The following is a 16,985-nucleotide window of genomic DNA, read 5'->3' on the forward strand; positions in this document are numbered from 1 at the left end:
AGAGGAGGTCTTGGGGTTCACTGGGACATTTATGTGGTGAACTGGACTATAATTGGTACAGACTGAGGGAGGGGGCTGTCCTTCCAGGGTCATACCAGTTTAAATTTCTTATTGCCTGCTGTTTTGTCAGTAAAGAATAGAGCAGCATAATCAGAGCCTCCGTGGACTGACATAGAATGCCAATAACGCCAACCAGTGGAAAGCAATGGCTTTAAGCTCCGTTTAGGTTCTTAGTAAGCTCATAATAGTTTTGGCAACCAGACAATTGTGCTGTTTTGCCAGCTTGTGCTTGACCTAAAAATAATGTGCACATAGGGAAATAACAAACTCTGGCATTCACTCGAGTGTAATTATTTTTATTGCACATACATTTAAAAGGCAAGCACTGCAAATTGAAGTAACAGTCTATGGGCAGCATTAATTCCGTGAAATGGAAAAACTCAATATTTAAACAAAAAAAATCCAAGTGAAACACAATTCCATTCTAAAATATTCATTTTTCTGAGCGCTATGGTTCTCTCACCATTATTTACATATACATTTTCAATGTAAAGGTTTGTTTAACCACATGGCTGCTGTGGGGATTTTTGCACTGTGCTGCAAATTGCTCTTTTGCTGCAGTTATGACGAGCTCAGCTCGTCATCAGCACACGACACCCGTGGGTGATGACGAGCTGAGCTCGTCATCAGCAGCGAAAGGGTTAAAGAACTGTGATGACATTTGTATAACAAAGATTCATTTGTGGTGGTGCCATTCTCAGTGGGCTGAATTGAGAAGAGTGCAGGCTGGCTGCTACCCAATTGGTCAGGGGTGGGAGGGGTCCCATATAAAGCACATTCATTGATATTATGTTGACTGGCTACTTATTGTGTAATGGATTCTAGGTACCTTATTTATGTGAGCTATTGAAAGTTGCTGGAGTGGATGTTATGATTCACAAGGAATTCCTGCCGTACACATTTATGCACCAAAATTGTGTTTGGTGAGATATAACTTTTGGTATGTCTCATGGCTATCAATATAATATAGGGAGCAATCTTGTTTAAGTGAAAATGAGGTTAATGAGTGAAAGTCCAGAGATAGCTTTCTGATTATAATCGGTATTAGGGTAAGTAGGCCCACAGAGAAAGGCTTGTAAACTCATGGAACTGCCTTACAGCTGGAATAGGAGAGTTTCATTCCGATACAGAATTCCAAAAGCCCTGTGATAGAAGCTGGGTATAATCAATGTTAAGAAAAAGACATGTAGGCTGTGTAAAATGGACAAGAGTGAAATGTAGGATGTGTAACTAATTGATTTGAAGGAGGAAGGGCAGAGGAGTTAAGGCAGGTGCCCAAACTGTCATGCAAGTGCCTTAATCATACTTCTTTAGTATTACTGCTATTCGGTTTTTTTTTTTTGTGTACACGTCTAACAAATTTCATTATCTTCTACAAAGCATGCCCCTGGGGTTCCACGGATTCTAGTTGGAAACCGGCTTCACTTGGCCTTCAAGCGGCAGGTCCCAACAGAGCAGGCTCGTGCCTATGCAGAGAAGAACGGTATGACCTTCTTTGAAGTGAGCCCTCTTTGCAACTTCAACGTGATTGAGTCCTTTACTGAGCTATCCCGCATCGTCCTCATGAGGCATGGCATGGAGAAGATCTGGAGGCCCAATAGAGGTGAGAACAGAACACTGGATGTAAAAGAGTATCGTTTAGACCTAATAGTCAATAAAGATGGTCAATAGCAGAGGGAAAAAAAAAAAAAAACCAGTGCAGATGACATTTATGCTTGGTATCTAGTGCGTTACTGCACCCACTTTACACATTTGTGCTAATTATTGGACAATGTTGCATGCTAAATGTATTTGCTCCCAGTTTGTACGTTATTGAAAATGTGTCCTGATTTCCACAACACTCACCGCCAGATAGTACCTATTTATTGATTTATATAGCGCGAACAAGACCCTTTCAAGTGTCAGAGCACTTTACAGTGTACAGAGACATGGGATACAACCTTAAAGAAATGTAACATAAATAAAAATACAATATATACACATGGACTAATGGTGAACAGAGAAATAGGAGCGCGTAATATAGCATAAATCCAGGCCAAGAACATATTATTTCAAGATAAGAGGCAGCAGACAAATTGGAAGGAGGGATCGATCTAGGGGAGATGGGGCAAGTCCTCCGTGTGAAAGAGCTTGTTGGATAGTAAGAATTTTACTTCTTTCTTGAAGATGGATTGCATGTGACTTCTGTAGGGATAGAGTTCCAAATATTTAGGGCAATTCTTATTTATTTAATTTTTTTGATACTTTAGGAGTAAGGAGCTAGTGCTTCTGGAGGGTCTGTTACCATCCTATATGGCTGGGTCAGGTAGGAAGGGGGGTATTCTGTTAAAGCACTTTGTAGGTCATACAAGCAGTTTTGATATGGATCCTGGCCTCAAAGGGTAGCCTTTTCAGTGATATAAGGTCGGGTCAGTGTGGACTTCAGTGGTGCAAGTGAGGTTTTCGGATGCCCACCAGGATAGTGCTGCTGTAATCCAATTTCAACAGTACAATGCCATGTACTGCGGTTCTGCGGTCTGCGGTGGCAGAGGAAAGGTTTTTAGTTTCCTAAGAATATGCACTGATGGTTAGCTCTTCTAGTGTTGGTGCTGATGTGTTTTTGGTTGGAGAAGTCTTTGTCCAAGGTTATATCAAAGGATTTGACAGACAGTGATAGTGGAGTGCAGGTCAAGGCAGTGAGAAGAGGGTACTTGCCTGTACAGCCAAGTAGGCAACATTTGTGGTAGTCTTCTGATGAACACTAGTGTAAAAAGTGGCACAAATATTTTTTTTCTCTAATTTAGACTAACTGCTTGATCTAAATGCCCCTTAAATTAGTTTGAGACAAACAGCTAGGGTTTTTTGGGTAGATGTTTCTCATTGTAAGACCATAGCGGAATCTCTCGGTGTGAGAAATCTAAGACAAGTGCATGGTTGTTTGCCTGCCCCAGGGACATGTCCTTCTTGACCTCCACCTTCAAACAAAAAAGTGGAGTGGGATCAAGTTGCCCACTAAAATAATGTTATAAATTGTAATTAACACAAGTTATTTTAGTTTTTGTGTAAAAACTGCATACCAACTAACCTGACCAGTATCTGTGATCCTAAGATGGAAACTAACAGTACTAAATTAAAACACTTTGTTTTAATCTAAGCTGGGGCCAATTATTTTAGTTATGTGACTATTTTCAACAGCCAGAGCCTTTGTAGTGTTTACTAAGCTGCTCCAGCTGCGGGCATAGCTGTGTGAGGCCAAGGGCATACAGCACAACCTATGCAGTCAGTGGTGTCCAGGCCTGCATGCAGCACAAACTTTGCAGCATTCAACTTGGATCGTTTGGGCCAGTGAGTTCCTGAGGTCCGTCTTGATAGCTGGCAAGATCTTGCTGGTCATGTCCTACAAGACATGGGTGGACCTGCTAAGAAGGCACAACATAGTCAAAGAGCGTAAGGCTAGGCTAACTGAGAAGTACATTTTTGTTTCAAAGGCATTAATACATTTTGAAGGAAAAGCATTTGGATTGACTTTACTTGTCGACTTCTGAACCACAAGGCTATTGGGCTTTGGGTATTTTGTAAAAAAAGTCAGGATCCTCAGGTCTATGCCTTCTAGTTCACTATGGTCGCTGAACATGGCTTGGACCAAGTGGCCCTGAAGTCCGGAAAGGCCTCAAAAATAATAGTGGCTTAGATATAGTTGGGCCTGGCTGAAAAATATTTAGTCAAAAATTGGCTTTGGTTTCCAGTGTAGCTAATTGCCATTCTAGAACTTCTGCTGCTATTTGCACTACCATAGCCAAAGAGGCACTTGCTTCAGCTGGTGGACCAGGTGGGGAGTCCAAATCCATCATTGGTGAGGTATCCAGCCCACTGGAATTTTGTAAGTCTAAATACAGCTCTTTTCCAGTGTGAAGGAGGAGCATATTTTCTACCTCCTCATCATTATCAGTATTGTGAGCGGCACTGGGTATGCCCTGGACTGCATCAGCATCAGAGGCAAAGAGGGTTTCTATCCTCTAGATGTAATGTAAATGTACAGGAATTTAAATAGCGCAAATCACTGAGCGGTTTCTAAGCGCTTGCTTAGGGAACCCGTCCTGGTATTCCCCTGTGAGATAACCCCGGCAGGGTATCCGCAAGGTGAAAGCCAGGCATCCCGCCGCGAGGGGCCTTTGTGGAAATTAAGCAAGCTATTGCCCAGAGTCGCAGAGTGTGAACCCGTGAATCGAGTAGGCACCGTAGTGAGAATTGTCGAGTCCATGGACATTTTAGGACTCAAGACCCTGCCAAGCCGGGAATTGAACCCTGGTCCCGGGCTGACCTCTGCTTCCAGGTCTGCCTCCTCTAACCAGTGAGCCACACAGCCAACAGAGGCAGAATCTGAAGGTCTGGCTGCATAAAGGACTGGTTGCGCCTTAGTAATTTCATTGCGCAACTCAGGCCTGATATTGGCAACTGTCCGGTAGGGGTCAGCAGTACCACAGCCCACTGGCGGGGGTCAGAGCTGGCACCTGCGTGGAAGGACCTGCTGTGGACACTTCGACCATTTTGTAAGTGAGGACGTGCTCTGATACGGGTTAAGTAACAGTTTCTGAAGGAAAAGTTGGGGGAGGACCTGCAGGAGGAAGTCAAACAGGGGGGGGGGGGGGGGGCATGCAGCTCCATGGGAAAACGTAAATCACTTTCAGCATCAATCCTATTGGAAATGTGTCCCTTCTGCAGGGTGATCCTGAATGTTTTGGCCTTCTTGTTGAACCCTATTTTTGCGCACTATGGGACTCTGTGGACATCAGACACTCGTGGTGGAATTCCAACTCATAATTCTTTTGCCCACCATGCTATCTCAGATTAGACCCAGCCATTTAGAAATCAGTTTTGGTCCTCTCCTTTTGGGTGTAGTTTGGTTTCAGCGGCACTGTGAAAGCAGAACCCATGTCAGGGCATACCCTTGTCATTTAGGGTGTTACATCAAACGCACAAAAGGCAAGTGAGTAATGCTTGCAATAAGTTTAACCACAGGCAATCTGTGCACTTTACCACTGCTAACCAGTGGTGAAGTGTTATGCTTGTCCTTTTGATGTGGTAAAATTGGTATACTCCTGAATGGCATATTTAACTTACCTAGCAGTCCCTAGTATATGGTACCCACAATGTAGCCAGGGTTGGTAAGTTAAATGTGACCAGTGTACTGCAACACACTTTGTGCCACCCACTACATTGGCAATGCAAACATGAGTGAATGCCTGCCACCAGAAGCCCGACAGTGCAGATTTAAGCTTCAAATTCGATTTAACAAAATAATCCCTTTTGACAGGCCTAGAATCCACCTCCTGAATTATTTCTAAATATTTAGATGTTTATAAGTCACCCAAGTAAGCATTATTGCCCATAAATGCAGGGCGCATGGTATTTAAAAGTAGGTCATGTACAAGTTTAATGTTAAACATGTCCTTACAATGAAAAGGCCCAAAAGGCTATTTTCACTCAAGCAAGCTTAGCTGTTTCAAAGGAAAGCAATATTAAATACTAATCCTGTGCCCTAGGAATGGAACTAACTAGAAAACTAATTAAACTACTATTTTTTATAGTTGTTAAAAATGCAATTGAATTATAAAGTCAAATTTTGTCTAATAGTCACAGAAAAGGTACTTTAGGAGAGTTACCTTTTGCCAGCCTACAGCTTCTAAGGCCTTTCAGTGCCTTCCGTTTATCACCTGGCAACGGACGGCTTTCCTGTGATGTGGTAGGAACTGTTCTCGGGAGCAAACAGTAGGCTGAACTGAGAGGGAAGAGCTGACCATTCTAAACCTGATAGAATAAACAGAGGAGGCTGGGAGAATCTTCTGACATGGCAGTGTCAAGTTCAGCTTGAATGTCACATTCTGCCTAACTGGTGTGCCGGGGCTTGTAATATGGAACTTGGGCACACTTCATAGAGGCCATCCAGTCACAAGCAAATATTAGCTGACACATTGGCAGGTTCCTTCTGTTGTCTTCCAGCCAAATAACAGTAGTCTTCTTTTGCCATTACAGTGGCACAGCCTGTTTGACAGGTCTGATAGGTTTACATATAACATTTGGGTCAAACTTCAAAAGAGGAAAACAGAATGCCTAAACAATGTGTGTGTGTGTCTACTGTTTGGTTGTTGAAAACTCAACCATGTCATACAAGAATTCTGCAGCTGAGGTTGTTGTGGGCACAAAGACTGCATCCAATTGGATTTTGGGTGATAGGTGTATGAAGACACTGGGATTACCATAGTATACTCCCCACACACATCCCCACCCTCGGAGGCCAGGTTTAGTGCAGCCGAAGATTCTGGCTGTCTTGAAAATTCCCAAAGTGGGTAGGGTTAGCCCCAGGAAGCCTTACCCTTGATTAGACCTACCCCAGTGGTCATTCATAAGCTTGTGCCAGTTACAAATGTGGCACCTTCAGGCACCCACTTGTGAATACTTCTAAATTTGCATAAAAAACAGAAGAGGACTGGACCTGCTGTCTGAGACCTGAGAAGAGTTTATAAGACTGCTCTCTGTCTTGTACCTAGGGCATAGAATTAGACTCCAGTTTGATCACCTGTTAAAGTTCGCTGGGACACAATAAGCTACAAGAGGCCTAGTTCGAGGCATGTGGGCTGCTGAATTCATATCTGTGCATAGATCGCCGCCTAGTGTTGGGTCCGGATGATTGCACATTGTTGTCCTGGAAGAGTCTTCGAAGTATCACGAGATAGGTGGCTCCTCCCCTGGACTACAGTGCGCATGGGCATCGCCTCCATCCCCAGATTGTTTTTTTCCGCCATTGGGTTCGGATGTGTTTCGGTTCCCTCTGTCGGAACCGATAGTTGTTCAACTTCTACTCGAGACCAAAAGGTCTTTAGGCTGGGCGTCGGTATAGTTGCGTACGGGTTTCTTGTCTGACTCTCAGCTCCGATCTCTCGCTGCCCTTCCACGTGCTTTCGGCGCAGACGGGCCTACACTACACTTCTGCTATGGAGCGAACACCGTTTAAGAAGTGCCCGGTGTGTAACTCCAAATATTCACACCTCGACGTGCACCCTGTGTGCAATACATGCTTGTCACCGGATCACCACGAAGACAGCTGCATGGCGTGTTCAAAATTCCGGTGCAAGAAGACTTTGAAGATTCGTCAGGCCAATAGGCTCCAGGCTAGGTTATCAGCTACTGCGGCGCCCCCACCAGACGACATATTCCAGGAATCTGTTGAAGGCGACGATGACGTGCAAGGTTCGGACTCTAGTCCCGCGTCCGAGGGGAGACCTACGACGCGGGTGAGGAGAACTTTGACGAAGTCACTGACGAGGTAGGGGACGACGAATCGGCTTTTGCCACTGTGGGGGATAGCTCGGAGGAGGAGCATCCCCAACCAGACTCAGGGGTTATTCCCCTTCATACGGCCCAGGTCGAGGGATCGCCTTCGGGCCTTACCCAAGATCTACTTATGAGTCCAACGTCCCCGCCTCCGGGCCCGGTCACGGACATTTATGAGAAGCCACTTACGTTGAAGAAAACGAAAGTGAAGCCGTCTGGTCACGCACCCTCGGATGCGAAACCGAAAGTGAAAGCTGCGCTGGTGCAGAAAGTTCTGGAGGCGTCGACTTCTAAGAAACTCAAAATGGCCGACTCGAAGAGCCACGCCAAGATGGCCGACCCGAAGCCCTCGGGGTCGGCGCCGAAGGCGAAGTCGTCCGACGCGGCTGAGTCGGTTCCGAAAGGGGTCGTGGACCCGAAGTCGGCTCCGAAGAAGCGTCAGGGCGACGACGCACATAGACATGGGGCGTCGGCCCCGAAGAAAGTGCCTGCCGGCGAACAAGCTCTCGACGCTGAGAGGTCGCTCGAGCCGGTCAAGCCCTCTCCGGCCTTGACGAAGAAGGTGGCGGAATCCCTGCAGCGGATACGAAAGGACAGTGTGGTTCCCGCTCAGGACACTGTAACGCCTAAGCTCACGCCTAAGCCTGCGAAGGAGCAAACGCCTATCCGTTTCACCTTGCCTCCCAAGTCGGCGCCGAAGGCCTTCGCGCCGAAACGGGGCGGACCCTCGAAGGAGGTATTGGCGCCGAAAGCTGCCTTGGTGGTGTCGAAGCTTCGGCTCCAGCCGCTTGCTGAAGAGGAACGTCGTGAGGTAACCATCGACGCCAACACCGGGAAGCTGTCTCTCCTCAAGAGGAAAATCACGACGGAGCCGGCGTTGGAGCATTTTAAGATCCCTCTCAAAAATAAAAGGGACTCTGCAGAATCTTCGGCTCTGGTGGAACCTGTGTCCCCACAAGCCCTAGGACACTCGCCAACGCATTCCGCCGCAGGCAATGCGGACGAGGAAGACGCCGAGTACACCTATCCGGCGTACTCGGATCCGGAGGAGGAGCACGAGCCTTGGTCCGCTGGAGGCGACCCAGAGGACCCGCAGTCGGGCCAGGACACGCAACTTTTTGCGGCAAAAACGTCCCCGACTGAGGACTCGGCGGCCTTTAACGCTCTGATCGAGAGAGCTGCGGCTAACCACGACGTCGAGCTGCACTCGGACCCCGTGGATGTGGACTTCTTGTTTGACACTTTCTCTGTAGCTGAAAAGTCAGTCAAAACGCTGCCGATGCTTAAAGGGGTGCTTAAACATGCAACGGAGGTCTTCAAGGAGCCCACCCGGGCGCGTGTGGTCAACCCTCGCATCGACAGGAAATATAAGGCAGCGCCCACGGATCCTACATATATCAAGGGACACTTGCCATTGGACTCCTTGGTTGTTTCCAACGCTCGGAAGAGGGCGAACTCGCAAACTACTGGTGACGCTCCTCCCCCAGACAAAGAGTCCAAGATCTTTGAGGCCTCAGGCAAACGGATTGCTGCACAGGCAGCTAATATCTGGAGAATATCTAACACACAAGCCCTACTTGCACGCTATGATAGGGCCCATTATGACACCTTAGAGTCAATACTGCAACACTTGCCTGACCAATACAAGGAGGCAGGAGAAATGCTGATTCAGGAAGGAAAGCTCATTACGAATGCATCCATAAAATGTGCACTGGATGTGGCAGAAACAGCCTCCAGGGCGATCAATACCAGTGTGTTGCTTAGACGCCATGCCTGGCTTAGAATTTCAGGGTTCAAACCCGATATCCAAACTACCATACTTAATCAAACAGTTAATCCTGACCACCTGTTTGGCCCTGAGGTGGATGCGACCCTGGAAAAAATGAAAAAAGACACGGAAACTGCCAAGTCTATGGGGGCCTTACAAAGTCAGCAGTTTCGGGGTAGTTCCTTTCGCCGCTCCGCTTCCAGAGGCACCTCAAGGGGTCAGGCATCGCAGTCCACACAGTATTACAAGAGTACCACCCAAACCTCGTACAACAACAAGGGTAGATGGGGTTACAGAGGCAATAACGTCAAGGGCAGGGGACGTGGAAACAATAGCTCCAGGTCCACCACCACCAACAAACAGTGACGTCTTGTCACTGCCCCCCGACCATACAACACCGGTCGGGGGGAGACTCCAGCAGTTCCTGCCGGCGTGGAAGTCCATCACCACGGACAGGTGGGTCAGGTCTCTTATCCAGTACGGGTACTGTCTAGAGCTTACTTCCATTCCACCAAACATGCCCCCAAGGAGCCGTCCTATGTCCGGCGAGCACTTGACCTTGTTGCAGCAAGAAGTTCTAGTCATGCTGCAAAAAGGGGCGATAGAGCTCGTTCCGTTGCAAGAGCGGGGAACAGGGGTTTACTCCCTGTATTTTCTAATCCCCAAAAAGGACGGATCCCTCAGGCCCATCCTGGACCTCAGGCCCCTAAACTGGTACATTCTCTCGGAGCACTTCCATATGCTCACGTTACAGCAAGTGCTCCCCCTACTTCAGCAGGGGGACTTCCTGGCTACGCTGGATCTGAAAGATGCATATTTTCATATCCCCCTGCATCCTTCCCACAGGAAGTATCTCAGATTCACGATTCAGGACCAGCATTACCAGTTCAGGGTTCTGCCGTTCGGGGTCACCCCGGCGCCAAGGGTATTTACAAAGTGCCTAGCGACTGTGGCGGCGCATCTCCGTCGCCAGAACGTCCACGTCTACCCCTACCTGGACGACTGGCTCATTCAAGCAAAAACAGAACGACAGTGCGTCAACCATGTGTCACGCACCATTCATCTCCTGCACGATCTGGGATTCTCTCTGAACTACCCAAAGTCCCATCTCCAGCCCGCCCACGTGCGACAGTATCTGGGCGCGACTATCAACACTCTGGCAGCCACTGCGCAGCCAAATTCAGTGAGAATCGCCAGTATCCAGGCGCTGATCCAACGATTCAGACCTCAGCACTCGCTTCCAGCGAAGGTGTTCATGCAGTTGATAGGCATGATGGCCTCCTGCATCTCCATTGTCCCGCACGCGAGACTACATATGCGTCCGCTTCAGGAGTGCCTTGCACGTCAGTGGACTCAGGCTCATGGGCAACTGACAGACCTAGTGTTGGTGAGCGGTCGGGCATACAACTCTCTGCATTGGTGGAATCCACAAAACCTTTGCAAGGGCCGACCATTCCAAGAGCCTGTGCCACAGATTATCCTGACGACGGACGCCTCTCTCCAGGGATGGGGAGCGCATGTACTCCAGTACACAGTGCAGGGACTCTGGACACTACAGCAAAGGAAGATGCACATCAACGTGTTGGAACTGATGGCAATCTTCATGGCCTTAAAGGCGTTCAAAGTACATCTGTGCAACAAAGTCGTGTTGATCCGGACGGACAACATGACGGCCATGTACTACATTCAGAAGCAGGGAGGCACACACTCTCCGCAGCTGTCTCATCTGGCTCAGAGCATGTGGAAGTGGGCCATTCAGAGGAACATCTTCCTCATGGCAGAGCATCTCCCGGGCAAGGACAATCAGATGGCGGATCTGCTCAGCAGGCACAGCCATCAGATGCACGAGTGGGAGATACATCCATCAGTACTCCAACCGTACTTCCAAAGGTGGGGTCATCCAGAGATAGACCTGTTCGCCACAAAGGAGAACGCAAAATGCCAAAGCTTCGCCGCCAGATTCCCACACCCGCAATCACAGGGCAATGCGATGTGGATGAACTGGTCAGGCAGATTTGCGTACGCTTTTCCCCCAGCACCTCTGATTCCGCTGGTGGCACGCAAGCTCAGGCAGCACTCGATGACTCTCATCCTGGTTGCTCCGACGTGGGCTCGCCAACCATGGTACACCACATTTCTGGAACTGTCCGTGGTACCGCATCAAAGGCTTCATCTCACTCCCAGCCTTCTGACGCAGAGCCATGGCGACATTCAGCACCCAGATCCGCAACAGCTCAACCTGGCGATCTGGCTCCTGAAGTCCTAGAGTTTGGCTACCTCAATCTTCCTCCCGATTGCATGGACATCATTCGGGAGGCAAGGAAGCCCACTACGAGAGCTTGTTATGCGGCTAAATGGAAGAGGTTTGTCATCTACTGTGTTAACCACGATATCGACCCGCTGGATGCTTCCATTCAAAACATCATTTGTTACCTGTTCCATCTGTATCGATGCAATCTGGCGTACTCTTCCATCCGCATTCACCTGTCTGCTATGGCAGCATACCTCCAGAATAGGCAACACCTATTACTCTTTAAGGTCCCTGCTATCAAGGCCTTTCTGGAGGGACTCAAAAGAGTCATTCCACCAAGGACCCCACCAGCTCCAGAATGGAACCTCAATGTGGTTCTTACAAGGCTGATGGGTCCTCCCTTCGAGCCACTGCACTCTTGTGAGCTTCAGTTTTTGACTTGGAAGGTTGCGTTCTTAGTAGCAATTACATCGCTACGGAGGGTTAGCGAGCTGCAGGCGCTCACCATCCAAGAACCTTTCTTCCAAGTACATGCTAACAGGGTGGTGCTACGCACTAACCCTAAATTCCTACCCAAGGTGGTATCTCAATTCCACATAAACCAGACAATTGAGTTGCCGGTGTTTTTCCAAAACCCAGAGACACTGGCGGAGCGGATGCTCCACACCCTTGATGTTAAGAGAGCCTTGATGTACTATGTAGACAGGACAAAAGATTTTCGCAAAACCAAGCAGCTTTTTGTTGCTTTTGCCACACACCACAAGGGAAACGCTATCTCCAAAGCTGGGATCGCTAGGTGGATAGTGAAATGCATTCAGATCTGTTACGCTAAAGCTAAGCGCACTCTCACTATCCCACCAAGGGCCCACTCCACCAGGAAGTTGGGGGCCTCTATGGCTTTCCTAGGTAACATTCCCTTAGAAGATATCTGTAGAGCGGCCACATGGTCTACCACACATACTTTCACTAAACACTACTGTGTAGACGTGCATTCCAAACAGCAGGCAGCTGTTGGTCAGGCTGTTCTCAAAACACTTTTTCAGACTGCTGCAGCTGGCACGGGCGGCCGCCGCTAATGGAGGGACTGCTATGTATTCTATGCACAGATATGAATTCAGCAGCCCACATGCCTCGAACTGCAAATGCTACTTACCAGTATACATCTGTTCTTGGCATGTAGGGCTGCTGACATTCATATCGCCCACCCTCCTCCCCGGCGCCTGTAGCAGCTGCAGTATTTCATTCATATGTATATATGTATATGCTCATAGCATGGTCATCACTCACATACTTCACTCCATCTCTGCCAATGGCTAAAAACAATCTGGGGATGGAGGCGATGCCCATGCGCACTGTAGTCCAGGGGAGGAGCCACCTATCTCGTCATACTTCGAAGACTCTTCCAGGACAACAATGTGCAATCATCCGGACCCAACACTAGGTGGCGATCTATGCACAGATATGAATGTCAGCAGCCCTACATGCCAAGAACAGATGCATACTGGTAAGTAGCATTTGCATTTTCTGCTACTGCCCGGCTGACCAGTGGTAACAGGACATTAACTGTACCTTCCTCTTAGTCTCTGGCTGCCAATCAGCTAGTTCCTAAGTGCCTCCACTGAGGTCCTGGGAGCTTAATAAGTGTACACCTGTTGTGGATTGGGACTTAAAGGACTAAAGTCCGAAGGTAAAATCTTGAATAAGGATGAACCAAGGTTAGTGTTTCCGACCAACACTCCAAGGTGGTCAGTGTCAAATTGCAGCTAGGTCCTATTCTACTACAACCATTGACTATCATTGGCACTTTGGCGCCATTTTGGAGTAAAACTTTTAACATTAATTTCGTGGGTTCCTCCTATTATGTTTGGGTCATTTTGCTTATAACATTTTACTCTATTTTTCTAGCTAGTTTTGGGATTTGTATTTTTTTACATTTCGCCTTTATTATTGTTTTTGTACTACATAAATGCTTTACACATAGCTTCTCAGTTAAGCCTGTCTGCTCTGTGCAATAGCTACCAGGGGGTTGAGCTCAGGTTTGATTAGTGACTGTAGTGGTTCACTGACCAGGGTTGTGATTATTATTTCAGGTGGGTAGTCTCCCCTCAACTAATACCACAGTTTCCTAAAGATGGCTTCGGCTTCACCATTGCTGAGTAGTTCGCCCAAATTACTGTTCTACTCTTAAGTGTTAGTTTCTTCACCATGTTGGAAATGACAGATGTTTGCTTGTATAGTTTCTTTCACAGCAATTCACGAGCTATACAACTTGTTATTTTTGGCCTTTTTTAATTTAATAAATTAAGTTTAAGTAGTGTGGCATAGCTGTCCCTTCACCAATGGATCCTTGTTAGGTCACGGGCGTAGCTTGCATTGGTGCATCAGTGGCACCAGAGCATAAAGTAGCTGTTTGTAAGGAATTAAACATGTTGTTCTGTTAACCATTTTGTTCCCATTAACCCTTTCGGTGCTCATGACGGAATTGTTCCGTCATAAGCACCAGTGCTCCTGTGCTCATGACGGAACCATTCCATCATGAATACAGGGGCATTTAATCCCTCTGCTGCAGACAGCAGAGGGATTTCCTTTTTTGTTTTGTTGGCTTCGGGATGTTGGGGAAGAGCGTCCCCAAACGATAGCGTACATGGCGCGCTGCTGTAATTGCATTGAAAATGAAACTGTTTTGGTGCTCATGGAGCTCTCCCAGCCCCCGAGCACTGAAACACTTGGAGAGGTATCCTTGGAAAGGGGAGAATCTCCACTTTCCAATGGTACCCTTCCCTAGTGGATCCCTGCTTGGGGATAGCCCCAGGAAGGTGATCCCCAAGCTGGGATCCACCCACTAGCCACCAGGGAGGGGGGAGCAGCCCCTTGGGCAACGCCCCCTCCCCAATAAAATGTTGCCACAGACCGTCTTTCTGACAGCCCACTAGGCACCAGGTATTTGTTTTTTAAAGTTCGGGTGGGGGCTGCCCAGAATGGGCATGCCAATGCCCCTACACGTCAGGAGGCCGATGGTGGCAATAGCCTCTTATCTGCCCCTTCAGGGGCAGAAAGCCCGCTATGCACTAGGGATATATATTTTTCAAAATCCATGGGTGGGGAATGCCCAGCATGGGTATGCCAATACCCCCAACCCCCCAAAAAGATTCCAGTCTTTCTACCCCCCCCCGCCTCCCCCCCCCCCCCCCCCCTCCCCCAAGGAGAGGAAGATGGGGGCAGTAGCCCCAGATCTGCCCCCTAGGGGGTGGGGCAGAGAGCCCACTAGGCGCCAGCAAGTATGCTGTTTTTTTTTCTCCATACGTAGGGGTGGGGGCTGCCCAGAATGGGCATCCCAATGCCCCACCCCTCCCAAAAAGTAGCCACAGTCTTTCCGCCCTCCTTTGGGCGCATTTCGGGGCAATAGCCCCCAGGTCAGCAGAAAGCCAACTAGGCACTGACTTTTTTTCGGAATGTTCCTACCTGTGGATTTTGGGTCCTAGCGCAGCCGGCACCTAAGGAAACATAGCAAACCTATATATTTTTTTTAAACTAGACACCAAGGGGAACCCAGGATGACGTGTGTGGCTCTCAATCACAGAAATGTGTGCAAATGTTTTCTTTCTTCTTTTTTTCTTTTTTTTTTCAGAGTTTGAGGTTTGCAAGGGATTCTGGGTAACAGAACCTGGTCAGAGCCAGACAAGTCACCCCATCCTGGATTTCCCTGGGTGTCTAGTTTAAAAAAATGTATAGGTTAGTTAGGTTTCCCTAGGTGCCAGCAGAGCTAGGGATCAAAATCTACAGCTATGCACTTTGAAAAAAGGGTCAGGTTTCACTGTAAAAATGTGGTTTGTCCACGTTGCGTTTTGGGCCGTTTTCTGACACGGGCACTAGGCCTACCCACACAAGTGAGGCACCATTTTTATCGGGAGACTTAAACACAGAATTGTAGAGCAACTGTCATAACCTATTTGATTTTTCACTGTTTTTATATTCCCAAATGTATTGCAATATACCCGGTACAAAATGAAAAACCATTGGAAGACACTGCTCAGTTATTGACTCTGGGTTCCTCGGGTTCTTGGTGAACCTACAGGTCCTATATATCCCCAAAACCAGAAGCGTCCAGCGTATGTAACAGTATATTGCTTTCAAATCTCTGTCATACTTAGAAGAAGTTACAGGTGAAAATGTTGGCACAAATGGCTGGTTTTTTTTCAACTCATTTTCAATTTTTTGTTTGTGTACCCGTTAGTTTCTATTAAAAAAACCTTGAAGGATCTACACAAATGATCCCTTGCTGAATTCAGAATGTTGTCTACTTTTCTGAAATGTATAGCTTTCCAGCATCCATTATTGCTTTCATACCCATTTCTGCCATTAACTAGAAGGAGGTTGAAAGCACAAAACATTGAAAAAATAGACTATGTCTCAGTAAAATGCCAAAACTGTGTAAAACATTTTTGGTTTTCTTACAAAAGTCTGTCAGTCCCTGAATGCTGGGAAGATGATGATTTCAGCACCACAATCCCTATGTTGATACCATTTGCAGAGAAAAAAACAGACGCTTTCTTCTGCAGCCCTTTTTTCCCATTTATCCCCCAAAAATAACATGTTGCTGTATTTTGGCTAATTTATTGGTCTCCTCCAGGGGAATAAACAAACCCTGGGTGTGTTTAAAATCCCTATGATGGAAGAAAAGGAAGCAAATTTGGCGAGCATACCTTATGTGCTCAAAAAGTTACAGGTACCTAAGCGCAAACTAACCCAAATAGACAATAACGGCTAAGCACAGGGGGTAAGGCCTAAGAGCGAAGGGGTTAACCCTCAGATTTGAGCTGTCAATATTCTTGAGCCTCTGCCTGTGAGAGAACTCTGCTTACAAAAAGCATTGCAGATACCCCAAACTCAATCTCTTTTACATTTGCAGTGATATTTACCAAATCAGAGAGCAAATTTATGGCTTTTCCCAATAATCAGAAAGCGGTGTTTTCAAGAGCAAGATGGCTTTATTCAGACGGGCTAATGCTTAACCTCATGCGCGCTAGCGGAATTCCGCTCGCACGCTGAGATTTTTTAAATCGCATGTTACGTGACGAGCTGGGCTCGTCATCAGCGTGCGAGGAGGCTACGCCATGACGAGCCCAGCTCGTCATCAGCGTGGAAGGGGTTAAGGAAAACGGTTGTTGGCAAAACCTTGATCACATTTTGAAAGCTTACATTTATTACTTTGCCTAGCACTTGTTTTGATTGGGATTTTTTTTACTCACTATGTCACTTTTAGTAGATGCGACAGTCACTTTTTTTTTCTCTTTCATATCATTTTTTTAACAGATATTCTGCACAGAAGGCGCAATGCTGTATAGCATGGCTAGATTTATTGATGAAGCCAAAAGGTCCAATACACGGGACCTATTACTTTGCCAAAGCGTATTCTATACTACCACTATACCAAATTAGGCATCACAGCTCTTAGCCATCCAAACTAGAACAATTAATCGGATTACTGGAAACATAGAACAAGTGTAACAGTATCCTACTGGGCTAGCTACATAAATCATGAGAAAAATGAAAGGGGAGATAGTTTGGAGAAGGACCGTGCGGGGCAAGCCTACA

At 47.3% G+C, this 16,985-nt stretch overlaps 1 protein-coding gene across 1 annotated transcript in view; it reads left to right on the forward strand.

The window, feature by feature from the left end:
• The window catches only part of RAB40C (RAB40C, member RAS oncogene family), a 198,760-nt gene that overhangs the window by 146,374 nt on the left and 35,401 nt on the right, over window positions 1–16,985 (forward strand). The window contains exon 6 of the mRNA XM_086941279.1: window positions 1,441–1,663. Within this exon, the coding sequence (XP_086797405.1) occupies window positions 1,441–1,663 (223 nt within the window). The remainder of the gene's footprint in view (window positions 1–1,440; window positions 1,664–16,985) is intronic.

Source organism: Lissotriton vulgaris, chromosome 10, assembly GCF_964263255.1.
Source record: "Lissotriton vulgaris chromosome 10, aLisVul1.2, whole genome shotgun sequence".
NCBI lineage: Eukaryota > Metazoa > Chordata > Amphibia > Caudata > Salamandridae > Lissotriton > Lissotriton vulgaris.